Below are 26,910 nucleotides of genomic sequence, written 5' to 3'. Positions count from 1 at the left end.
GGAAGGAAATTAAGAGGGTAATGAGGAGAGCAGGTGGGGACAATCAACTAATAATCAGACAGATAACCAGGCAAACAAGGATGGGGTCAAGACACAAGACAGAGCACATGGGGAGAAAAACACAAGACCCAAAACAAAAAACGCTGGCAGGATCCAGATACTTAATAAAAAATTTAACAAAAGTGTCGGGACCCTATCAGATGTGACTAAACAAATTAACATCACTTGTCAATGGTGAAGTCAGTCCAGTTAATGCATATAAGACTTAATATTTGTTCATGAAAACTGACATTTTGTTTTAGATGGAGGGACAATTTACACTATACAGGCAAAATTACAGCAGGTTACACATTCACTGGCTCAAAAACTAATTTTGGATAATAAAATGCGCCATGCATTGTTGAAACAAAAGACCGCTCAGTAATAAGAAGATTTGAAATCTTTATTGAATATTATTTGCATTTAGGGAGTGCAGGGAGGTTTTTTGTGAAATACAATGTGTATAAACAGAAACAAATACTAATGTTACATTAAGGAGATAATATAAAGAATAACATCATGTTTGACGTTATACAACCTAACACAAACAGATGCTGAGTGGACTGTTGGTTATGCATAATAGATTTGCATATCATCTAATAGATACAGTCGGCAAGAAGGCTCCACCCACTCAAGGGGGAAAGCAAAGCCCCGTTAACTTAGTTACTCATTCATTCCTATGAGAAAAATGGGAAGAAATATCTGATAGATTTGTCTATTTTAACAACAAAAAACCTGATGAAAAGCTGTTTTGTAGTTTTTTTGCACCACAGACAAAGCCAAAAAATATATTTATTTTCGGCATCCAACCGACAACTATAGAAGCCTGAAGAAGACTACTGCAGCTGCAAGCTTTTGAGCTGCAGAGTCAGACCCCTTTTCCACCTGGTATTGTGATAAGTCTCGGGTGATCCGATCACGTGGTCAGGTGAGACACATCGCTGTTTACACCAGGTCACTTAAATGCATCTCCTGTGACCACTTGTGTTCGGATTTGGAGGGGAGGGTCTCTGTTTCATGACAACATTAATCACTGTCAGTGTGTTACTGAATGATAATAAAGATAAAAAAAAAATAATATAATTTGTTTTTCTATTAAGACCTTTGATATTAGGGCAAAAATCATATTCTTGATAATAATTTTTGTATTGTTTTCCTGTAAAAATATCTAAATATCCTTAAAACAAGATCAATTTGATTGATCTTGTTTTAGAAACAACACTGCATAAGATATTTCGGTTTTTCAGAGAATGTATTTTTAACATGTGTATTTTGTCTTACTGTACTGGCAGAGTTTTTATAGTCAAAACAAGTGAAAAAATCTACCAGTGCTGAAGAAGTAATCCAAAGTATTTAGAATACGTTACTGACCTTGAGTAATCTAACGGAATATATTACAAATTACATTTTACAGCATGTATTCTGTAATCTGTAGTGGAATACATTTCAAAAGTAACCCTCCCAACCCTGGATATCAGACATACCAAAGAAGATCCGTGAAGCTCTCGTGATTGTATATGTATCGGCTTTTTTAATTTTCCTATCGGACTGTAATTTCCTTTTAAAACCGCTCATAAACGGCAAAGTTTAAACTCTACATTTACAGTTTTCACGTTATTGTTTTGTTATTCAATTGGTATCTAAAACTTTTAACTGCTTTGTTACTTGCTTTATCATCATCAACACTTTATATCTTTTAATATGATTATTAAAGTGTTTTATCCACACATTCATGATATTTTGAAATAATTGTACACATAAAATAGCCCAAATGTAAAAGGTGAAACCTGTGATATGGCTGATGCGATTTCAATGAAAGATCTTTAATTATGTTTACAGTACAATTTACAGCCTCAGTGGACAATGTAAGTAGGCTCAAACTTAAGGTTAAAAATAGTAGGTACACAATAAAACTGTAAATAAAACAAAAAACACATAGGGGGATTCAATAATGATCAGGATTTTTTTTTTTATTAAACATGAAATATGCAGTAATATGCAATATAAAAACAATTAAGCCAACAATCATAACGGGTTTTCCTAATCGTTTCAACTTAATATATAGTTTGTTTAGCAGTAAAGACAGTGCTAACGGAGAGGAGTATACTGTACTTTATACCCAGTACTGTGTACCTAAACATTTTACAGCAACTTTACCTTAAACACTTCGCCAAATTGAACAGTAAGCACAATATCCCTCAAGATGTTTTATTCATTAAAGCATGAAAACCAATAAAAGCAGCAGTTCACATGCCATTTTTCTTCTTCTTTTTTTTTTTTATCAGGTATATTGTCTTGTTCTCTGGTGTTAACTCATCATTATGCCTTTGCTGGAACCCCTGTTGTAATGATATGATTATCGATTTAGTCTTGAATCCGGTCTGATGATTCCTAAACACACTAAACTACATATCCAGCATAAAGCCAGCAGCTGTGGTTGCCTCCCATCCTGTAAAATATGGGATTGTCCTGTATTAAAAGATGAAATGTTGCATCCGTTATCTAATCATTACAGGACACAATTTGTCTAATTTGCGAAATCGTTCAAAATCATTCATTTAACACGGGTATTCATTGGAAATTGTGTAAGGGGCCGTCTGAAAAGTCCTCACATTGTTTTAAAACAAGCTAAAAATGTTGAGGGTGTGTTAAAGACTGTCTGAAAACTTCAGCCAGCAGGAAGCCGCCGCCGCCAACCCCCCCGCCCCCGCCCCACCTGCCACCCCACCCCCCAAAACAACTGTAGAGAGTGTCTCGTATTTTACAACTTAGAAAGTGGCAACCCTAGCCATAGCACACTTATTTTGGTTTTTCTATCCTGGAGTGACAGCTAGACCTCTCTGTAACATGCTATGATGTGCCGATACGCAATACACTAAACAAGAATTGTGTTCACTAGGGATGCACGATATATTGGTGGCCAATAACCAGGAAAATCAGTTACAGTTTATTTGCTTACGACTGAGAATCTCTGTTTGAAAGAGATATCATGTTTGACTTTGTCAAGTGGTCTGACAAAGAAGGCATGACATATCATCTAACTAAGGCTTAGGTGCCCTGTTTGACGATCTTCTGGCATTCAGCCTGGATTTGTTCTCGAACTAAAGGGCACATAAATTGCCTAGAGCTGCTCACAGTCCACCTGGCTCTCAAATCCTTTCAGGCAGAAGTGCAGGGCCTTCACATTTTGGTCTGTACGGACAGTACTGCAACTGTGGAGTCCATAAATCATCAAGGGGGAGTACATCCACTACCAATGCTGGTTCTTGTGTGTTGTATTCTCCTCTGGATTGAGAAACATATCTCTATATGTGCAGTGCACTTCCCTGGTAGCCTGAACTGTGGGGCAGACTTGCTCTCATGCCAGGTTGTCAGACCGAGGGAATGGAGACTTCATCCTCAGACAGTTCAGAGGATTTGAGAGGTATTCAGGGATGCCAAGGTTGGACTTTGTTTGTCTCCCCAAAAGCAAAGCACTGTTGCCTCTGGAACTTATTGACAGGCTCCGCTGGACGTGGACGCCCTGGGTCTCAAATGGCCAGAGAAACATAATTATGTGTCCATCCATTGTGCTTGCTACACAAATTGTTGTGCAAGGTCTGGGAAGACAGGGAAACCCCGCTGTTGTTTGCTCCAAACATGCCAAACTTCATGTCTGGCCCTTGAACTGGGATTGTTAGACACTCAAGGGTTGTCTCGGTCAGTGCTCAACATCATAATGCAGGCTAGGGACCCTGATGAGACAGCTCTATGCTCTGAAATGCTCTTTGTGACTTAGTGTTCCTCCCAAGGTGAGGACCCAGTACACTGCCCTGTGTAAGCAGTGCTTCGCTTCCACAAGAGCTTATGGATGCAGGACTGACTCCATGTCAATGTTTCACTACCTTGAATGGCTTGTGCCATTGCTTGTAGTGGTTTTGCCAGGTTTTATAACCTGAATGAATGTGGAGAGAAGCTTACTTTTAAATGTTTGCAATATCCTGTTGGCTACTGAACACTGTTCTGGTGCTTTTGAATCAGTAGCATGGTATTATGGTATACGGTTTCCACAGCATATGGATGCAGGACTCACTCCATGTCAATGTTTCACTACCTTGAATGGCTTGTGCCATTGCTTGTAGTGGTTTTGCCAGGTTTTTTAACCTGAATGAATGTGGAGAGGAGCTTACTTTTAAATGTTTGCACTACCCTGTTGGCTACTGAGCACTGTTCTGGTGCTTCTGAATCAGTAGCACGGTATTATGGTATACGGTTTCCACAGTGTCAGCTTCTGATGCAGCGTCGAAAGGTTGACTTGAAAGGGAACATCTCAGTTACAAACATAACCTTGGTTCCCTGAAATGAGATGCTGTGTAGCTTTGCCACACTACACATTTCTAACTGTTAAGGGACTGAGAGATGGCTCCTCCCAAGTCGAAACTATTCTAATGAAATGGTGCTGTTCTCCAGTTTATATACCTGCGATGACATGCGCTTAAGGGGCGAAGTGTCAAGTGCCATCTGCCAAAAGATTTGCAATTCTATATGGGCTTCAGAGATCATCACTCCTGCGAGAAGTTTCCATAGCATCAGCTACTGATTCAGCATCACGGTCCCTCCTTTCAGGGAGCCAAGTCTACATTTGAAACCGAGATGATTTCTGGCATAAAAACATGGTTACTACAGTAATTGTAACAACATTACTATAGTAACACAATGGTAATTTTCAAGGGTATTATTTATTAACAACAATTACAGAATATTATCAATGTTTTAACAACTTTTAACATTTCAATCAACTATTTGAAAAAAAAACTTTTAATAAATGGTGTGTTTAGATTTGTCATTATCTATTGTGAATTCAAGGGATAGTTCACCCAATAATGAAAATTCTATCTTCATTTACTCACCCTCATGTCATCCCAGATGTGTAGAACATTCTTTCTTCTGCTGAACACAAAGATTTTTAGAAGAATATCTCAGCTCTGTAGGTCTTAACAATGCCAGTGAATGGTGATCACACCTTTTTAGTTCCAAAAATAACATTTCATTATTTCAGATGTGAAAGTGAAACTAAACAGGCACCAAATGTGACTTTCCGAAGTAAAAAGGACTTAAATTATGATCTGTTTCTCACCCACACCTATCATATCACTTCTGAAGATATCGATTTACCACTGGAGTCTTATGCATTACTTTTATGTTTCCTTTATGTCATTTTCCGATCACCATTCACTTGCATTGTAAGGATCAATGATCCGGTCAGCAGCAGTATACGCATTCACAAGAGGGCAGAGTTCACACGGTCTGATATGTAAAGTATTCCCGTTGGCATGTTACAGATGTAAACTCATGTTTTTCTCTCGGTTGAAATATCCAGGATGAGCACACAAATGCACCATTGTGAGAAAACAAACAGATACAAATACAGATCTAAACCAAATCCAACTAGCTCCTACTCAGTTGTAAACAGCAAAGATCTTCCAGGTGTGTCGCACGTGCGTCTGTTCTCGTATGAATGCGCCAATGCGATTATGTCACATGTGCGTACTGCTACTGACCAGAAGTGATGATTTACAGTTATAAAGTATCTTTTTGGCATCAAAAGTGATCGTTAAGCTTTAGAAGACATTTAACAGCTGGAGTCGTATGGATGACGTTTATACTGACTGTGATTTTTGGAACTTCAAAGGTCTGACCACCATCCACTTTCATTTTAAGGAACTACTGAGCTAAGATATTTTTCTGTTTTTCTTCAAATGTGTTCAGCGGAAGACAAAGTCATACACATCTGGGATGGCATGAGAGTGAGTAAATGATGAGAGAATTTTCATTTTTGGGTGAACTGCTACAGCCAGTTAAAATATGCCTATCATCATTCTTTTGTCTGTATTTTGCCCATTAACACTCTTTTGTACACCAATCTTTGCAGTAGTATCAGTGTCATCATAAATAACAATAAGTGTAATCAGTGCATATTATGACCGCATATAGCATGTTAGCGCATTAGCGTCATGAATGCAAAAGTAAGCATTACACATTTTCTACTGCATATATATTACTTTACATCATCGAGTGGTTAAAACAGCTTTTTACTGATGTCCTGTGAATTCTACTCATAGAATGAGGCATAAAGTCATTGATAACACATTTTAATGTCATTTTAGTTGATGTTTTATTCTTGAGCATCCTCCTATTTAAATGTATTTCTAAACGCCTCCCACAGCGGTGCACTCGGTGTCTGAATGTTCCCATAGAGTATGTCGTTGCTCAGCTGTTTCAAACTTCTTTTTGGCTCTGAGCGAAGGACGAAGACGCACTTTGCCGTGAGTGTGCCGGGGCTTAAAAGTCTTCTCTCCAGAGTGAGTTTTTATATGGGAGTTAAGGTTTCCTTTTTGTGTGAAACTCTTTCCACACTGAAGGCATGTGAAAGGCTTCTCTCCAGTATGAATTCTTCTATGAATTTTAAGGCTTGATTTATCTTTGAAACTCTTTCCACACTGAAGGCATGTGTTTGGGGTCTCTCCAGTGTGAATTCTCATATGATCCTTAAGGGATTTTGTGTCTGTAAAACTTTTTACACACTGAAGGCATGCGTATGGGGCGTCTCCAGTGTGAATTCTGATGTGCTGTTTAAGATTTCTTTTGTATGTGAAACTCTTACCACACTGGATGCATTCAAATGGTTTCACCCCAGAGTGATTTTTTATGTGGAAATTAAGGTTTCCTTTATGTGCGAAACTCTTTCCACACTGAAGGCATGTGAACGGCTTTTCTCCAGTATGAGTTCTTATGTGAAAATTAAGGTTTCCTTTATGTGCGAAACTCTTTCCGCACTGAAGGCATGTGAACGGCTTTTCTCCAGTATGTGTTCTTATGTGGATATTAAGGCCTCCTTTTTGTGTGAAACTCTTTCCACACTGAGGGCATGTGTATGGGGTCTCTCCAGTGTGAATCTTAATGTGCTCATTAAGACCTCCTTTATGTATGAAACTCTTGCCACACTGGAAGCATGAGAAAGGCTTCTCTCCAGTATGACTTCTTATGTGGATATTAAGGTTTCCTTTATGATTGAAACTCTTTCCGCACTGAGGGCAGGTAAAAGAACTTTCTGTTGTTGTTCTTCGAGTTCTTTTTTGTGAGCGATTTTTTTCAGTCTGTGTGCCACTGAAAGATTCTTCACCACTAAAGGAATTATCAGGTTCCTGATCCTGATGTTTCTCCTCCACTTCATTCAGTTCTTGACTTTCCTCTTTCAGCTTCATCAGGTCTAAAATGAAAACATAAAATAGTCAAAAATCAAAACAAGTGGCATTAATGTTAAATGCAAAGAGATTAAAAAAAAAAAAAAAAAAAAAAATTATTAGAACCATTAGAAGCAACAGAGATCAATTATTTATTTTAATGTGATCTTTTTTTATACTAAAGGTTAATTCTCATGTTCAACTGCTTTTCCTGGAATATGTGACAAACAAGGTAAAACAAGATGGTGAATGGCAAATTTTTCCAGCCACTTTTTTTCCATTCAAATATATAGTGAAATCTAAAAAATCTTTTTTTTTTCTTTTTTTTTTTTTTTTAAGTTTAGATTTGGGTTCTTGTCTTGTCACTGTCACTCCATCCCCAACGTCTCGTGTTAACCTTGTTAGTCCTTGTTTATTTAAGCCCTCATGTTTGCCTTTGTCCCTTGTTGAGTATTGATATAGTAACATCGTTTATTGGTCTGTTCATGGTCTTAGTCTAGTCATAGTCAAGTTATAGTCATAGTCTAGTCTTTTGTTTTGCAGCTTTTGATTTGTTTAGAATAAACTGCACTTTGGTTCATTAATATCAGGGGTTCTCAGGGTGCGTACAAAGGATGAGAGCAAATTAGTAGATAGGGAGGTGTTAAGTTACAAATGGGGGGCGTGTATCAGTCATAATAATCAAATCTATCATCGAGTTCCTCTTTGCATTAAAACGTTTATCTACACTTGGACTATATCAGTTGGTTCTCAATTATACGGGTTGATACGCATTTTTACCACGATTGTGTAGATGGCTCTGTAGATGGATACGGCTCAATGGACAGAGCAACGTGAGGCAAAGAAGGTGCGTTTTTACTAGCAGACCGGTCTCAAGCTCCCAAACGTGCAGCACATCAGAATGAGAATCAGTTGGCGAGAATCAGTGAGAAGCAAGGCACGACAAGCGGAAACCATTTGAATCCGGCACGGAATTCTACATTACCACACTTGAATTTACTATTGTAACACTAACTGTACTTTAGGCAGAAATAGTTGATAATAAATATTATCATATCACTACTATTACATTTGTCATAGGCTACGTTAGGGGAGTGAGGGAATACAACTTATTTTTGTTACAACTTATATATTTATATTCTGTATTTATTGTATATCTACTGTTTATAATTACAAAAATGCCATAGTTTGTTTTATAGAAATCATGTTAAATCTAACCATGGTAGTGAAGAAGAGTCGGCTGGGGTAAGGTAATGAAGTAGGGAGGGCATTCATCAAAAAAAGGTTGAGATCCACTGACTTATATCATCTTTGTTTTCAAGTCTTTGTCCGTTGCCTGCCTCTACGTTACACCAAAGTTCTAACAAAATTAATGATATTCCCTCACTGCCCTAATGTAGCCTATTATAAATATAATAGTAGTAGTAATATGACAATATTTATTATGAATAGATTTCTGCCTTAAGTACTATAGGTAATACAGTTAGTGTTAGTATAGTAAATTAATGGTAATTTTAAGGGTAATGCAGTGTGAAAATCTTAATTTTTGTCTGTGCATGGCACTGTTTCCCCCAGTTGATCTCATCAATGCTGTTTAGAATGTCGGGCCATTTAAAGGTGCTGTACACCATTTTTTATGAAATGTTATGCAGAAAACATTCCTACTCCCTAAAAGATATCACTGAAATAAGTGTCGTGAGTAGTGGTAGTGATTTTGATCCATTTTAGTCACTTGATTCTTTTGATTCCGTTCACCAAAATGATTCATTCAGATTCGTTCATTGACCAGATTCAAGTTAGACTTCAAGTCTAATTATCCTTTATTAAAATTGTACCAAGTGACTTAAGCTCTGCAGTGTTAAAGCATCAAAAGCTTTTCCCCACAAATGACAACAAAACATATCTATCATACTGTAAACAGTTGAGCACAACTTTTTATCAAGCTATACAAAAAAAAGGACAATACTAGTCTAAAAATAATTATGAGTTTCATAATTCATCCGGCCCCTTTTCTTGTTGAACGAGACTGACGATATGAACAAACGACATGCAGCTCCTCCTCGTGGTCATGATGACTGATTTGTTAATGTCGGTCGCAAACGAGTTTACCAGTACATTCAGTTCATTCACAACACAAACAAAATGACTAGATCATTGAAGAGGGGTATTCTTTCAGTGGGTCCAACCAACGATGTACTCCTTCACAGCCCACTCTCTAATGCTATTGGCTCGCACTGAAGTTAGTCTTTTCAAGCACGACAAAGGAAAACAAATGGAATTTGCATGTGTACAAATGTATAAAGACACTTTAAAATGGAGGTTAAACACAATAACCTTTTTCAACACAAATGCAGGTCTTATTTTCACTATATTTTGTCAAATGCTGGGCTAAATATATTACTAAGACAAAGAAAAATGTAAGGAAAGCCTAAATATCTGACACTGTGCATCAAAGCACAACATATCCATCCATAATTCATGTCATTTTTACACATTCATAATTGGGGATTATGCTTTGTGTATACTTATAAACTTGTTTAACGTGATTGACTCGCATGCCGAACTGAATGAACGACACGACTCTCTCATTCAGTAGATCTTCATTCACAAGTCATTCGCGAATTAGTTTATTCGTATATTCAGTTCGTTCACGAACCACCTTTCATCTCCTTCAGACTCAAATGACCGACTAGTTTAGTGAAGGGCTTGAACATTCAGCAGGTTGAACCAATGATATGCTCCTTCACAGATTGCATTTGAACGCTATTGGCTTGTGCTATAGTCAGTCTTCCCAGGCATGAAAAGCAGCCATTAGCTTCGAAAAGGAGTGACCTCAATGAACGAAAAAGACTCATTGTATGGAGATACAAGAACGATTCGTTCACTTACAACATTCATTCAAAAAGATTGATTCATTCATGAACGACACATCACTAGTCGTGAGATATCTCACCGGTCTCTGTGACAGCGCTAGACTCTGCAAAAAGCAAACAAAAATGTGTCCACGGGCCGTGGTCTTTGATGCTTTCTACCTGTGAATAATTTTGTGCAGTCTCACAGTGTTGTAGTTGAAGCGGACCACGGAGTCTTAAATGTCATATTAATTTAAATAATAGTAGTCATTTTTAGTAGTTGAGGGCGCTATTGCGTTCTTGTGTTTGATAACTGCGGGAACACGAAAGGCTGCTATTCTGCTCAGTGTTGGTCTCAACGCTATCTTTGTGGTGCGGGCTTTTGAAAAAGGTGGCGTGGCCTATTTAACGGCACAGTCTCATTTGAAGTTCCAGAAAGGCTAAATCACTTACTGCACCTTAAATGTGGTTTAAAACTAGTTTACTAATTATCTGCACTCTGCGAATAAACACACCTGCTCTGTGCTCGTGCTGCTCTCTCCATGCTGATAATTGGTCCAGGTAGCGGATACGCCATTTTGTTCCGCTTTTGATGCGTTTCCAGTTTGATGTTGCTTAACAGAAAATGACAGCACAAAACATAGAGAGAGTTGGCCAAAACTGTAGTCGCACCAGAGCGACAAATAACAAAATTTTGTCACACGGGCGGAAATGTCGCATTCTGAAGCCCTGCATATGGACATGTACACAATTGACCCTTCGCTAAGCTCCACCCTCTTTGGATACCGTTGCTTGCTCTGACAAGCTTTGCATAACTTCCCATAGGAATGATTGGGAGATTGCCATAAACTGTGCAGTTTTTGGCAAAATATTCTCATAAACGGAATGGATAATATTCTTATGTAGGCTTGAATGAAGATTATCTGACGTTTTTTTGGTCAAAAAATTGTTAAAATACACAGTAATAAAACATTTTTTTTGTGGCAAGCCCAGTACCCAATGCACTCTATGTCCTCGTGGTGGCGTAGTGACTCGCCTCCATCCGGGTTGCGGAGGATGAATCTCAGTTGCCTCTGCATCTGAGACCGTCAACCCACGCATCTTATCACGTGGCTTGAGCGTTCGAACTCGCAAACTCCAGGGGTGGTAGTCAGCGTCTTTACTCGCTGAGCTACCCAGGCCCCCCCGCCAATAAGCTTTGCGTTACCTCACCAATAAGTTTTGTGTTCCCTTGCGAATACGTTTTGCGTTCCATAACAATAGTTTGCGTTCCCTTGCCAATAAGTTTTGGGTTCCCTCGCTAATAAGTTTTGCATTGACGTTACCTTGCCAATAAGTTTTGCATTACCCTCGCCAATAGTTTGCGTTCACTCGCCAATAAGTTTTGCGCTCCCGCACCAATACGTTTTGCATTCCCTCGCCAATAAGCTTTGCATTCCCTCAACCAATAAGTTTTGCGTTCCATCATCAATACGTTTTGCGTTCCCTCACCAATAAGTTTTGATACCTCGCCAATAAGTTTTGCGTTCCCTCACAATAGTTTGTGTTCCCTCGCCAATAAGTTTTGCGTTACCTCACCAATAAGTTTTGTGTTCCCTCACAATAGTTCCCTCGCCAGTAAGTTTTATGTTCCCTCTACAAAAAAATTAGCTTTCCCTCGCCAATAAGTTTTGCATTCCCTTACAATAGTTTGCGTTCCCTCGCCAATAAGTTTTGCGTTACCTCAGCAGTAAGTTTTGCATACCCTCGGCAATAAAATTTGCTTTCCCTTGCCAATAAGTTTTGCATTCCCTCACCAATAAGTTTTGCATTCCCTTACAATAGTTTGCGTTCCCTCACCAATAAGTTTTGCGTACCCTCGGCAGTAAGTTTTACATTCCCTCGCCAATACATTTTGCGTTCCCTTACCAATAAGTTTTGCATTCCCTCGGCAATAAGTTTTGGGTTACTTCGCCCAGAAGATCTGCGTTAACTCGGCAATAATTTTGCGTTACCTCACCAATAATTTTTGCCTTTTTCTCACCAATAAGTTTTGAGTTACCTCGCCAATAAGTTTTGCGTTCCCTCACAATAGTTTGCGTTCCCTTGCCAATAAGTTTTGCATTCCATCACAATAGTTTGCGTTACCTCGCCAATACATTTTGCGTTCCCTCACAATAGTTTGCGTTCCCTCGCCAATAAGTTTTGTGTTACCTCGCCAATAAGTTTTGCGTTACCTCGCCAATAAGTTTGCGTTCCCTCGCCAATAAGTTTTGCATTACCTCGCCAATAAGTTTTGCATTCCTCACAATAGTTTGCGTTCCCTCGCCAATAAGTTTTGCATTACCTTAACAACAAGTTTTGCATTACCTCACCAATAAGTTTTGCGCTCCCTCACAATAGTGTGCATTCCCTCGCCAACAAGTTTTGCATAACCTCGGCTATAAGTTTTGCGTTCCCTCACAATAGTTTGCATTCACTCACCAATATGTTTTGCATTCTCTTGCCAATAAGTTTTGTGTTCCATCACAATAGTTTGCGTTCCCTCAGCAATAAATTTTGCGTTATCTCGACAAGTTTTGCGTTACCTCGCCAGTAAGTTTTGCACTCCCTCACATTAGTTTGCGTTCCCTCGCCAACAAGTTTTGCATTACCTCACCAATAAGTTTTGCGTTCCCTCACAATAGTTTGCATTCAGTCGCCAATAAGTTTTGCGTTCCCACGCCAATGTTTTGCGAATTTTTATGTTCCCTCACAATAGTTTGCGTTCCCTCGCCAATAAGTTTTGCATTCCCTCGCCAATAAGTTCCGTGTTCTCTCGCTAATAAGTTTTGCATTCCCTCGCCAACAGTTTGCATTCCCTCACAATAATTTCTGCGTGCCCTTGCCAACAGTTTGCGTTCCCTCGCCAATAGTTTGCATTACCTCGCCAATCAGTTTTGCGTTACTAATAAAAATTATTATTTTGTGGGTATCATGGTTGTACTATGCAAATACCATAGTTTAACTATGGTTTTACTATAGTAATATTGTGGTAACACTAAAAAAAGGTTATATTTGTTAACACTAGTTAACAACATTAGTTAACATGAATTAACTATGAATAACACTTTTATTTATTAATCTTGGTTAATGTTAATTTCAACATATACTGACACATAAAAATCAAAAGTTGTATAGGTTAACATTAAAGCACTATGAACTAACATAAACTAACAATTGTATTTTTATTAACTAACATTAAAAGATTAATAAATACTGTAAAAAATATTTTGTTCATTGTTAGTTCATGACACCTAATGCATTTACTAATGTTAACAAATGAAACCTTATAATAAAAGTGCTACCAATATTGTAGACCAGGGGTTGGCAACCTATGGCACACGTGCCAGCATTGGCACGCGGATGGGTAATCACTGGCCAGCAACGGGATGAGAGGAGTAGACTATTTTATTCATATGAAATTCCGCTGATTTTGATGTAATCCTTCCTCATGATCACGCAGAGTGTTTTTATGAGCTGAATGGGAGGCTAAACAAAAAGTTAAAATGTGACGAGACTGCAATATACCCATTATACTTGTGCAGCGCGTGCAAGCCACTTACGCATCACGAGCTGGCAGCGCTTAACTTTTGGTTAATCGCGCAAGTAAACGCCTGCATTCCGTGTTTCATTTGTTTCTTTTTGCTTTCAGAAGTCATGTAATAAGGAAAACACCACTATTTTTTTTTTTTTTTGTAATTAACAATTTTATTGATTCCAAAGTTAAAATATACAAACATAACATAAATGGAATCAATTATTCACATTATTATTATCACATCCCAAAAATACATGTATTGTGTCCCCATCTTCTGATTGGCACCACCAGCAGGTGGGTGTGTCTTTAAGACCCAACCTATACAATCTAGAGGGGGTCCAGTAGAACCGATGCAAAATCTTAAATTGCATCAGACAGACCCTTGCATCTCTAGATGCAGACTTGATGCTTTTTAGGATCCTAGCCCACACTCCCTCCTCCAATACCAGGTTTAAATCCTTCTCCCATAATCACTTGAGAGAAGATGAAGCTCCATCCCCCAGACTCTGAATTAACAGGGAGTAATACACAGATGCTTCATGACCTTTCCCAAAAGCAGTAATCACCATTTCCAGAGTATCTGCCGCTTTAAGGGAGTGTACACTACTCCCAAAAATAGTACAGAGCAGGTGGCGCAGCTGTAAATACCTAAAGAACTGAGATCTAGGAATCTTAAAATGTTGAACCAAATGATCAAAAGTCCTCAGTACTCCACTCTCATATAGTTCACCGAGTGTAGTAACCCCCCTCCCAATCCACTCTAACCAACAGAAAGGGGACTTATTAATGTGTAATTTAGGGTTCAGCCATATGCTTGAGGCAACATTTAAATAAATGTCCGAATTAAACACTCTGGACACTTTTGTTCAAACCACGTGCAAATGCGAGATAACGGGGTGTGACTTAACTTCTCCGGTTAGTTTGATCGAAAGGCTTTGCAATGGCAAAATAGGGGCAAGGACTTCTTGTTCAATATGAAACCAGGGAGGGGCTCTCTCAGGTGGGAGCGACCAATGGGCCAAATGTCTAAGACCGAACGCATAATAATAAAACAAAATCTTGGGTAAGCCTAGCCCACCTATGTCAATCGGCCTATGTAACTTAATGAAATGTAACCTGGGACGTTTACCATTCCGAATAAAGGACTTCACTATGCTATCAAATTACCTGAAGTAAGAGAGAGGGACATATATAGGGAGAGATTGTAACAGGTTGTTAAATTTTGAAATACAATTCATTTTAGTAACATTAACCTTCCCTATCATAGATAAATGTAACGAAGCCCACCTGCCCACATGGCTCGAAAACATTTTTATTAAGGGGTCAAAATTAACTCTAACTAAATCACATAAATTTGCTGGGAATAAAATACCCAAATACTTAATGCCCTGTTTGGGCCATTGAAAGAAGCCTGGCTGAAAAGTTGTTACTGGGCAGTATGCAGTCAGAGCCAAAGCTTCGGATTTAGAACAATTAACCCTGTATCCCGAAAATGTAGAAAAGGAATTGATAATTCTGTGGAGGCAAGGCATAGATCTAGTAGGGTCGGAGATGAATAATAAAATATAATCTGCATAAAGCAAAAGCTTACGTGCCATACCTCCCGCCACCACCCTTGGAAAATCATCCTCCTTTCTTATCGTGGCTGCTAATGGTTCCAGGGCAAGACAGAACAATAATGGGGAAAGAGGGCAACCCAGCCGGGTGCCCTATCCAGAGTAAAATATTCTGAAATTAATCAATTTGTTTGTACCGCCACCACAGGGTGTCTATAAAGTAACTTAATCCATCCAATAAAAGTATTTCCGAACCCATATATTTCCAAAATCTTAAAAAGATAATCCCATTCTACCATATCAAATGCCTTTTCGGTGTTAAGTGAGATGGCAGCGACCGGAGTCTGATCATTTGCTACTGACCACATGATTTTAATGAAACGCCTAATATTATCAGAAGAGCTACGGCCCCGAATAAAGCCCACCTGATCTATATGTGTAAGAGATGTCATAACTTAATTAGTTAGCCAGAATTTTTGACAAAAATTTTACATATAGCTGGATCATGGAAATTGGATGGTAACTTTTGCACTCACTTGGATCTTTGTCCTTTTTAAGAGTCAGACTGATCCGGGCTTGTGTCATGGTTGGCGGAAGCTTTCCATTCTTTAATGATTCCGTATAAACTTTTAACAAAAGTGGAGCCAATTCTGTAGCATAAGATCTAAAAAATTCAGCGGCAAAACCATCTGGCCCCGGAGCCTTGCCTGTAGGTAAGGCCTTTATTACCTCGTCAAGCTCCTCCAAGGTTATCTCAGAATCAAGAGAATTTTTTTATTCATTTGTCAATTTAGGGAGTTCTAATGGTTCCACAAATTTTCTAATATCTTCATCAGTAGACGAAGACGTGGAACTATAAAGATCAATATAGAATTCTTTAAAAGCATTATTAATATCAATGGCCGAGGTAAAAATTTCACCACCAGCAGATTTCACTGAGGGAAAAAAAGACTCTCTCTCTGCTTTACATATCTAGCCAAAAGCTTCCCTGCTCAAATTATGACTGTCTTGCCCTGAATAACCAAAACTTCACTTTCCGCAACAAAATAGTATTATATCTGTATTTCAACATCATACGACATTTGGCGCTTTAGCTCTGCCTCTGGAGTTTTAATATTCCCTTCCAACTCCACGAGTTCTCGTGCTTTGGATTTTTTGGTGAATGAGGCATACTGTATGATCTGACCCCTAAGAACTGCCTTAAGTGCCTCCCAAGCCACGCCTACAGAAGATACTGAGGACCAGTTGGTCTCCATATAAACACTGATTTCAGTCTTTAACATTTGTTGGAAATCAGGATTTTGCAAAAGGTATACATTAAAGCGCCAACTATATGATTTCTTTTTCTCTGTATGTGGCAACACCTCTAAACTCACCAGGGTGTGATCTGAGACTAAGATGCTTCCAATTGAGCAATCCACAACAGATGAAATGAGGGACTTAGATATAAAACAATTTTTTATTCTAGAATAAATCTTATGGACTGATGAAAAAAATGTATAGTCCCTACCAGATGGGTTCAAAAGTCTCCAAATATCTGTAAGACCAAGATTTTTACACATCCTGTGAAGCGTCAATGTTGCTCTTGGGGGCTTACACACTTTTGCTTCACTATGATCAAGGACTGAATCCATCAACAGATTAAAGTCTCCTCCCAATATTATATCATGAGGGGTGCCAGCGGCTTGCAACATCCCTTCAAGATCTATAAAAAAGCCCTGATCATCAGCATTAGGTGCATAAATATTAGCCAAAGTCCACCTTTGCCCCTGAATTCTAGCTAAAACAATAATGACTCTTCCTAATTTATCATTAATCTGTTTGAGAAATTTGAATTGAAGATGTTTATTTATCAATATAATGACTCCCCTGCTTTTACTTGAGCCAGCACTAAAGAAAACATGTCCACCCCATATCTTCCCAAATTTTCCAGCTTCCTGCGGGGAAAGATGAGTTTCTTGAAGAAACACAATACCATATTTCTTACGTTTAAGAAAAGAAATAACCTTCCTTCTTTTTATAGGGTGCCCCAACTAGTGCCCGACCGATATATCGGTCCACCGATATTATCGGCTGATATTAGCCGGAAGATATAGCGGTATCGGCGTATATTTTACCGATATCCGGCGATATGAAAATGCTTTAGAATTGGTGTCATAGCGTAGTTTGTCCAGCAGAGCGCGCTCCGACTCCATTGTTTACAGAGCTGAACTGACGGTGGCTCTGCAGACAGGGCGGAGTTGAGCTGTGTGTCGGTAAGTTGCTAACTAGTTTGTGAAATACATACTGGAAAGTTAATAAACAATGTCACAATCATTTTCCCTTTTCAATATTACTAATATAACATTAACCTTGTCCCTGACAACCATGTCACTCATGTCTGTTTGCTGTTAGCCAGCTATAGATTGTCAGTGCAGTCAGTAAAGTAGCAGATTGAAAGGTAAACATCAGAGCATCTTTTTGAAGTTCAGCAGACAATGGTGCGGTGGTGGATTGTGCCTGTTAAGTGTTGATTTCACGCCACACTGTTACCTAGTTGGTGAGACACAATGCTGGAAAGTAAAATAAACAACGTCCGTCTTTTATTCTCCGTGACAACAAGCTTATAGCTAACTAGCTAATCACGTAGCTACTTTCATTGTTGTCAGCTGAGTGGAAGCTAATGTGTAAACATGTATTCACCAAACTGTTTTGTTCAGGATTCACAGTTTGGTACCCTCTTCAACCGAACAATTCCAGTCATTGCATTTATAAAATGTAATATTTAAAAGTCTGGTTTTCCACTGTTAAAAGTTTCCCCTGAACTTGCATAGCAGAATATGGTGTTACACCGCTGCCGCTGCTGATCTCTTGTCTCGGCAGTATTAATATAGTCAGCATTTGACTGATACTAAACAGTACTGATGTTTATTTAGCTATTTATTTTATTTTGATTTATTCTTTATTTTAATGGTCAGCATTTGGCTGATACTAAACAGTACTGATTTTTATTTAGCTATTTATTGTATTTTTATAAATTCTTTATTTAAATGGTCAGCCATTGACTGATACTAAACATACAGTACTGATGTTTATTAAGCTATTTATTGTATTTGTATTTATTCTGTATTTTCTCAGTTCATTTCTAGAATTTGTTGACAATGTATAATAATAACGTCAAATATTCTTTGATAAAAATATTTAAGAAAGCAGCCTTCTGAGTACCTTTGCATAGTCATATCAGAGCAAAATCTGTGAAAAATCCACATAGAAAAGGTCTGTTTTCATTCTAGCTCAAAAAGTAACTATATCGGCCACCATATCGGTAATCAGTGAATTTTCCCTCTCTAAAATCGGTATCGGTCTCAAAATGCATGCGCATTAACCCCGCGCACGACAGCGCCAACTGCTAGGTGGAACCAACACAAAAAGAAACAAAAATGGCGCCCAGCTTCCTCAAACAGCCAAGAGTAAGTACAGCGAGTCAATCCACTAATGAGAAACACAAAATGGCTTACTCACTCCAATGTTTTTATGAAGGACAGTGCTTGCTTGGGGCATAAAACTACTTTGCGGCCATCCTTAGTATTTATACTCAGTTTGGCCGGAAACATCAGTGCAAAAGCGATCTTCCATTGATGTAAAAGTTTCTTGCATTCCTTGAATCAATCACGTTTCTCTCTTGTCGAATTCGCAAAGTCTGGGAACAAGAAAATGTTGTGATTCTTTCAAGAAAGCTTTCCTTTGCTCCTCGCCTCACGTAACATAAGATCTTTATCGGATGATCTCAGGAATTTGGCCAGGATTGATCGGGGCCTGTCTCCCTCAGCCAATCTGCAAGCCGGGACTCTGTGAGCTTGCTCGATTTCCAGCTTATGGCCTGTTATGTCGAGCAGACTCGGGAAGAGCTCGTCTAGGAATTTCACCATATCTCTGTCCTCCTCATGCTCAGGAATTCCAACAATTCGGATGTTATTCCTGCGGCTCCTATTCTCAAGATCTTCAAGTTTTTCAAGAACGTGTTCCAAATCGACTTTAGTCGCGAGCGGATTATCAGATAGTTCCCTCTCCGATGACTCCAGATAACTGATCCGCTTCTCAGCATCTGCCACTCTTGTAACCAACTCAGAGAATTTTGTTTCCATCACCGTAATCAATCGACGTATAACAGAGAGATCTTCTGAGTCAGCAACAACTTTCGTCAGCATCACAAACATGATGGACAGATGACGCTGGATTTCCCCGGCCGCACCATTCAAACCGAGTCCCTGGTCCACAGGCCCGTCAGAGGTTTCAGCTTGAGCACGTAAGCGTCTTTTTATATCTCCAGAGCCCGAGGATTTAGAATTTTTTGACATTGACTTCAAAGAGCAAATATGTAGCAGGGTGTATCAAATCTCACCGGATTATAACACAAAAATAACTAAAAACTAGCAAAATGCACAGAGCTCGCCGTCTACACATCCGCTCCTCGCATGGCGTCCAAGCTCTCCCAAAAACACCACTATTAATCCTTGAGATTTCCAACCCAGCATACAGGTACACCATCCTTAAACCATGGTCACATTCAAAATGACATTAAAAGATTAAAAGAGAAAACATAAACCCACATCGCGGGGTTCATCTATTCAAAATATAAATTAAACTTGGAAATAAAGTTTTAGGATTTTGCATGTGCGATTCACAAAAAGGGTTAAATAGTTGATTGGCTTGTGATGTGCGAATGGCTTGCACGCGCAGCGCGAGTCTCGTCACACTCCCATTCAGCTGATGAAAACGCTGCGTGATCATGAGGAAGGATTACTTCAAGATGTAGATTGGAATGCAGGTCAGGTGCAAAAAACTTCATATAAATAAAATAGACTGCTCCTCTCGCTCTGTTGCTTGTGTGCTAGTGATTACCCCTCTGTGTGATTTTGAAAAATGTATGACATAATTTAAGAAATATTTAAGATTCCACGCAATTTCGTGATCAGTAATCAAATAAGCAAATTTGTGACATTGACTGTGTTAACTCATTTTGTACAAAAGGGGCATCGGCACAGCCATTGACCAGAAAAATAAACAATGGCACTCCATGTCAAAAAGGTTGCCGACCCCTGTTGTAGACTGTTGTAATTTTTTCTATAGTAATAATGTAGTAACCATGACTGTTGTAGGCTAAAGGTTTTTGGCAGAAACAATTGGTTTACTATAGTAATATTGTATTAACTATGAAAAGTATGTTAAGTAACCATGTTTTTGGCAGAAACCATGGTTTTAATACAGTGTACTGTATCCATAAAGTAATCATGCTTTTACTATAGATTAAGCCATGGTATTTGTAGCAAAATCTGTAGTAAAATCTAAAAATAACCACAAAATTATGATTTTTTATTACCATAGTTTTTGTTTCCCTGCATTAGTAAGGGGCTCCATACTATACGGATAATTTAAGAAGTCACTCACTGCTCTTGGCTGGATTAATTTAGCAGCTTTATAAAGTATTAATGAATTATAATCACACAGTAAAGACCAGTAGTAATGTTATGTCGCATTTCATTCGGAATGTTTAATCCTTGAAACTGCTGTTAAAAACTTTTAAAGCTTTTAAAAGTTTATTTTTTGTTCAATTAATTTGTATTTATTTATATCCATTGCTGCTTTTTATTGTTATTTATTAATGACTGTTTACTAGTCTTAATTACTTGAGAACTTGAAACAATTATTACATAAATAACAAATTAGTTAGCGTTAATATTTGTTGTAGTAGTGAAGCTGATATCGAGAATCACCAAATTTTTCTACCGACTACTGAAATGTAGGTATTGTGACAATATAAATATTGTGCATGGTAGATCTCAGTCAATTAGTGGCTGCAGCACTCCTGCGGTAAATGATGGCGATGGAGGCTTTCCTACCTTACTTACCATAATATAACTATTGTACCATATCACAATACCTTCCTGCCCTACCCCACACAGTTTACAATTCTGTCGCAGACAATCGAGTTGATTGCATATTATTAGGTTTGGCCTACATTGCTGGGTTACAACCTAAGACCCTACTAAGAAACTATTTGTCTAGGGATATTTTCTAATTAGGGCTTCGGCCCGTAAACCAAAAATAGATCTGTCCCTACTTGGTGCGATATAACATGGGAGTCTATCCTAGCCAGGATGTATGTGTGCGCCACTAACCTGAATTGGCTTCGCTCTGGCCCAATAGCGTGTCGCGTAGTGGTTCGATTCCCTGGTCCAGCCCTGGCGTCAGTCAGTAATGTTCAGTTTTAAAAAAGTTACAGTGTTGTAGTGGTAGTGGTAAGATGACATATAGAAGTGATAATTCCCAAAAGAAAAACAAAAACCATAAAGAAAACAGGAGCATTAATCCATACAGGGCCATACAAGCCCCACACTTTTGGCGGGCCGAGTTCAACACTCAAACAACAGTGTCTTGTTTCCTCGTGAGCACAACATAACACTCACTGCAGTCGTAGTGCACATGACAAGTGTACGTTGTGCCACTCTACATTGGAGAATCAACTAGATTATACCTTCGATAGTTTTGTACAGTTAAAAAGGTAAAGTTTTTGCTAATTAAAAAGGTCTTATACAAAGACATGAATAGAAATGTATCGAAATATCATACAAATTATGTACACAAACCTCTTTGTTCCTCAGTATGTTCATTCTTCAGTCTGAATGGTTCTGAAATACTGAAGTCTTCACTCTCCTCTTTAAACTCCTCTTTAACAAACTCCATCTTTAACAGCACGTCGAGCAGATTTAATTCTAAGGGTCAGAGAGAGGGTGGGAAGTTATGACACACACACAAAACCCACAAAATAAGCGGGCCAAAAATGTTAATTCGCTCTTCGTTCACTCACACTTATGCCATCCCAGATGTATATGACTTTCTTTCTTCTACTGAACGTAAAAATTTTTAGAAGAATATCTCAGCTCAGTAGGTCCTCACAATGCAAGTAAACGTGTACCACAATCTTGGAAGCTCCAAAAAGCACATACAGACATCATTAAAGTAATCCATACAAATGGATTAATTAATGTCTTCTGAAGTGAAACGCCAGGTGTGTGTAAGAAAAAAATCAATATTTAAAACTAACTACTACTCATTGCTTGCGGCCAGTTGTCGTATGCGCGTTCAAAAGATGGTCGAGTTCACGCTGCCTCTCACGTGACGTAAGCACGTTGGCATGTCAATATCGTCTGATCCCTCGGCTGGTCTGAAATCGGCAGGGGAAAAATGTCACTGTGCACCCTCAATATTTTGAGTGACTCAATGCGTGTTTTGATATCCCCGTGAACAGCGAGTAACCATAGCTTCAGTCGCTAAGGATCATTGATAGGGAATCTGTGAAAAGTTAGTCTTTCCTCTAGCAATGATACCCGCCAATGTAATCTAACATTTTCCAATAGGTTGAGGCATCCAGGATAAGCACACGCAAGCACCATTTTGAAAAAGAAACAGATACAAATAAAAATCTACAGCAAAAAAAATTCAGCTTCTGTACATTCCTCCTTCTCGGTTGTAAAAAACACTGCGCTTCCGTATTTTTCGTGCACGTGTCAGTTCTCGCGTGAACTTGCCAATGCACTTACATCACGTGAGGCAGTGTGAACTCGACCCTCTTGTGAACGTGCATACGACAGCTGGCTGGAAGCAAATATTTATAATTTTAAAAGTTTTAAATATTAATCTTTTTCTTACACACACCTAGCATTTTGCTTTAGAAGACATTAATTAATCCACTGGAGTCTTATGGATTACTTTTATGATGGCTTTATTTGCTTTTGGGAGCTTCAAAATTTTGCTACTTGTTTTGCATTGTATGGACCTACAGAGCTGAAATACTCTTCTAAAAATATTTTGTGTTCTGCAGAAGAAAGAATGTCATACACACATGGGATGGCATGAGGGTGAGTAAATGATAAGAGAATTTTCATTTTAGGGTGAACTATTCCTTTAACACATTCTAACACAGATATTCACGGATAAATACAACCTACAAAGCGCACTAAAATTGAGCCTCTATGGCAAGTGTTTGTCTTGTGTTGTATGATTTCTACTTTTCACACAAACTGTCCTGGTTTAAACCTGCTTGCGTATACAAACTACTAATGAATATATTACAAGGTTCATCACAGCAACAGATGCAGGTAATCACACGCTCAGTCTCTCTCTCTCTCTCCCATACACACACGTCCTTGTTACTTCAATAACTTGTTAGAAATAGCCCAAGCTGTCGTAACTAGTTCTAAAGTGACGTTTTCTAATTAGTAAAGGAGGCTTGGGCGCATCTTTTCAGTGCCAGATCCTGAAACCCTGGAGTAAGCAAGTAGTTCCACACAAGAGCATTATTTGGCAACAGTCCTTTTTTATCACACTCACAATCGTGCTGTATTGTCCATCTATCAGTACGGCTGTAATTACGTTGTGCCCTATGGACGAATCACAGCCGTGCTGCTAGATGGACATAAAGCACTCTTGCTCGTGTGATATTGCTATAATTTATTCCTTTCATATTCTTCCAACTTTCTTTAAAGATGCCATTAAGGTCTGGCTTCACTATCAGTATCATCCACTTGATTCACCATTAGAGGTACTTCAGCAGGTAATTCAAATATAGTACAGTGGTGGCCAAAAATATTGGCACCCTTGGTAAATATGAGAAAAGAAGGCTGTGAAAAAATATATCCTTATTGTTTATCCTTTTGGTCTTTCATTCAATATATTCACAAAAATCTATCCTCAAATAGATATCAAACAATTCCAAAAACAACACAAGTTTTATTAAAAAAAAATAAAAAATTGTCGAATATATGTGTGGCACAATTATTGGCACCCTTTTATTCAAAACTTTGTGCAACCTCCCTTTGCCAAGATAACAGCTCTGAGTCTTCTCCTATAATGCCTAATTAGGTTGGAGAACACATGGCAAGTGATCGGAGACCATTCCTCCAAACAAAATCTCTACAGATCCTTCAAATTCAGAGGTCTACATTGGTGGTCTCTCCGCTTCAGTTCACCCCACAGGTTTTCTATGGGGTTCAGGCCAGGAGACTTTTTGTTTCATCTGACCATAGAACCCTGTCCCATTTGAAGTTCCAGTTGTGTCTGGCAAACTAAAGACACTTGAATTTGTTGTTGGATTAGAGCAGAAACTTTTTTTTGGAAACCCTCCCAAACAACTTGTTGTGATGTAGGTGACGTCTGTTTGTAGTTTTGGAGACTTTCTTACCCCAAGACCCAACTAATTTCTGCAATTCTCCAGCTGTGATCCTTGGAGAATTTTTGGCCACTCGAACCATCCTCCTCACCGTGTGTGGAGACATTATAGACACACGTCCTTTTCCAGGAAGATTCTTAAGATCTCCAGTTGATTGGCACTTCTTAATTATTGCCATGATGGTGGAAATGGGTATTTTCAATGCTTTAGCTATTTTCTTTTAGCCACTTTACATTTTGTGAAGCTCAACAACCTTTTGCCAAACATCACAACTTTATTCTTTGGTCTTACCCATCATTATGGATGACTAAGAGAATTTGGCCTGTGTGTTACCTCATATTTATACCCATGTGAATCAGGAAGTCATGGCTGAACAATTTCACGTTCCTAGTCACCCAGGTGTACTAAACGGGTTTTGGACCATTCAATTAGTTTACTTCAATTAAAGGTTAGATTTTTGTTACTATTTTGAATGAAAGATCATAAGGATAAACAACAAAGACATATTTTTCAGAGCCTTCTTTGCTTATATTTACCAAGGGTGCCAATATTTTTGTCCACAACTCTAATTGGAGGAAAATGTCTAATTTGGGAATACTTCTAAGAATAATATTTACTTTACAAATACTCTTGTTGATGAATATGGATTTTTTTATTATGATGAATTTATAAATAAATATGGAAAATTATTTTGAAGTTTTTGTTCGAAACAATCACTTTGTGCTATACATGTAAATTGGAAGACATTTAAAAAAGGAATCTATTATTACCTGCAGTCCACATGTTAAAAAATGATAAATGGTTGAAGAATTAAAAAATTAATAAAGACATATATAACTATGCCTTACAACAAAAATATATCTTAGCTGCCACCACAATGCTTCAGGTATTAGATGTCCATTCCATGGAGTAATATTTTTAGGACACTTTACGAAACATCAAGTGCACCAATGTGGGCTTTCCAACTTCAATTATTCTATAAGATATTGCGCAAGTACTTCAAGTGACTATATTTGTTTTATTTAGTGGTGTATTTTGGGCTGCACAAGGAAAATCATTCATATAGATTATTTCCTTTGATATTGTAATTGCAATTAATAGAATTTACATTAAAATACAAAATATAAATATTGTGTGGGCCAGTTGCATTCCATACTCTTTATGCAGGCTATGCATCAAATTTGCATTCCTAGTTCCTGAATTGCTTTAATATTTTAACTGCATGTAAAACAAAAAGTTCACATTTTGAATAGACTGTACACAGTATAATTTAGATAGTGAGCATTACTGATATATGCCTTTAGACTCATTTCAACACGTCAGATTTGCCTTTGCATTCATGCACACGGCCCAAATATATGTTGGCGCAATGGGTGTAGGCCTACACCTAAACGGAATGCTGTAATTGACGCTTTCACGATTATATAATCAGAGCTGTAGGCTAATCTCAATTATATTTTCGATTAATTGTGCAGCCCTAAGTGTATGGTACATTGATATTGCAATAATGTATTTACTAACTGTATTTCTCATCCAGCGACAGCTAGATATGATGGGACACTTCCTAAATACAGTCACATATAAACGTGGTTTCACAATTTAATCGATTACCGCAAAACAAAGATCTTTTACTTGATTATAAAGTGACTTCTAAGAGATTCTCTGGAGATTATCATCATTACACACTTTGTCGTTCACAACATGAAATATCGTCACATGCACTTTAACCCGTTTGATACGGGGGGCAAATGAAAATAAAAGAAGGGGTGAAACTCACCAATTTCATTACTTACAGCACCGTATTTGCTTTTGTTTTTTCGGATATCTCAGTGCTAATGCATGATTTACTGTAATAATGCTTTGAAACGATGTGTGTTGTGAAAAGCGCTGTACAAATCAAATGACTTGAAACCTCTTTAAACAGGCGGAATCCAAATAATAATAAAAACAACGTTTTTTAACTTCCTATTTCACAAAAATTAAGCACCTAGATCTCCATGTGCAGGACAAGAGCAGAACACTGATTTTATCCACAAAAGTTTTCCAAACAGAAACAACCGTGGCGATGCGTATGATTCTTCTTCTTCGTTAATGGCTGCTCACTCCTTAGAAGCATTACCGCCACCTACTGTTGCAGACTATTTAGCAGAGGCGGGCGAGTGCTGAGGAGACTGCAGACCTGGAGCACAGGCACGGCCCAGGCAGTTTTACGCCCCTGCTGTTCCTGATGTGTCCTATAGGGGGGGAAGGATATACGGCGAAATAACAATATTAAATCGACACATTAATAACCGTCCCGTCCATAGACGTTGACTAATTGAGTGGTTTTGTGAATTTAAATATAAACGTTACATTAAGATATCAGATAGAGAGTGTAATGATCTGCACTACGGATTAAAATATCTGTACATATTCACTGTTGGTCTTCATACATAGCCTACAGGAGACAATTGAATTGTAATTGAATGTAGTG

General features: G+C 38.3%; 1 protein-coding gene across 6 annotated transcripts in view; it reads right to left on the bottom strand.

Annotated features, from left to right (window-relative positions):
- Nucleotides 1-26,558, bottom strand: part of LOC127442898 (gastrula zinc finger protein XlCGF8.2DB-like) — a 48,018-nt gene extending 21,460 nt beyond the window's left edge. Inside the window, exons 1-5 of one of the 6 annotated variants that reach the window (XM_051701258.1) lie at nt 26,425-26,558; nt 21,856-21,981; nt 21,388-21,450; nt 10,630-10,728; nt 470-7,288 (exon numbers count right to left, since the gene is read on the bottom strand). In XM_051701258.1, the coding sequence (XP_051557218.1) occupies nt 6,228-7,288; nt 10,630-10,728; nt 21,388-21,450; nt 21,856-21,952 (1,320 nt within the window). In that variant the 5' untranslated portion in view covers nt 21,953-21,981; nt 26,425-26,558 and the 3' untranslated portion in view covers nt 470-6,227. Of the gene's footprint in view, nt 1-469; nt 7,289-10,629; nt 10,729-21,387; nt 21,451-21,855; nt 21,982-26,214 lie in introns of those variants that run through there. The other 5 variants (XM_051701257.1, XM_051701260.1, XM_051701259.1 and 2 more) reach the window with 5 other exon arrangements.
- Nucleotides 26,559-26,910: the final 352 nt, after the last annotated feature.

This window comes from Myxocyprinus asiaticus, chromosome 6 (genome assembly GCF_019703515.2).
Source record: "Myxocyprinus asiaticus isolate MX2 ecotype Aquarium Trade chromosome 6, UBuf_Myxa_2, whole genome shotgun sequence".
NCBI lineage: Eukaryota > Metazoa > Chordata > Actinopteri > Cypriniformes > Catostomidae > Myxocyprinus > Myxocyprinus asiaticus.
This window is presented reverse-complemented; position numbering and strand designations above follow the sequence as displayed.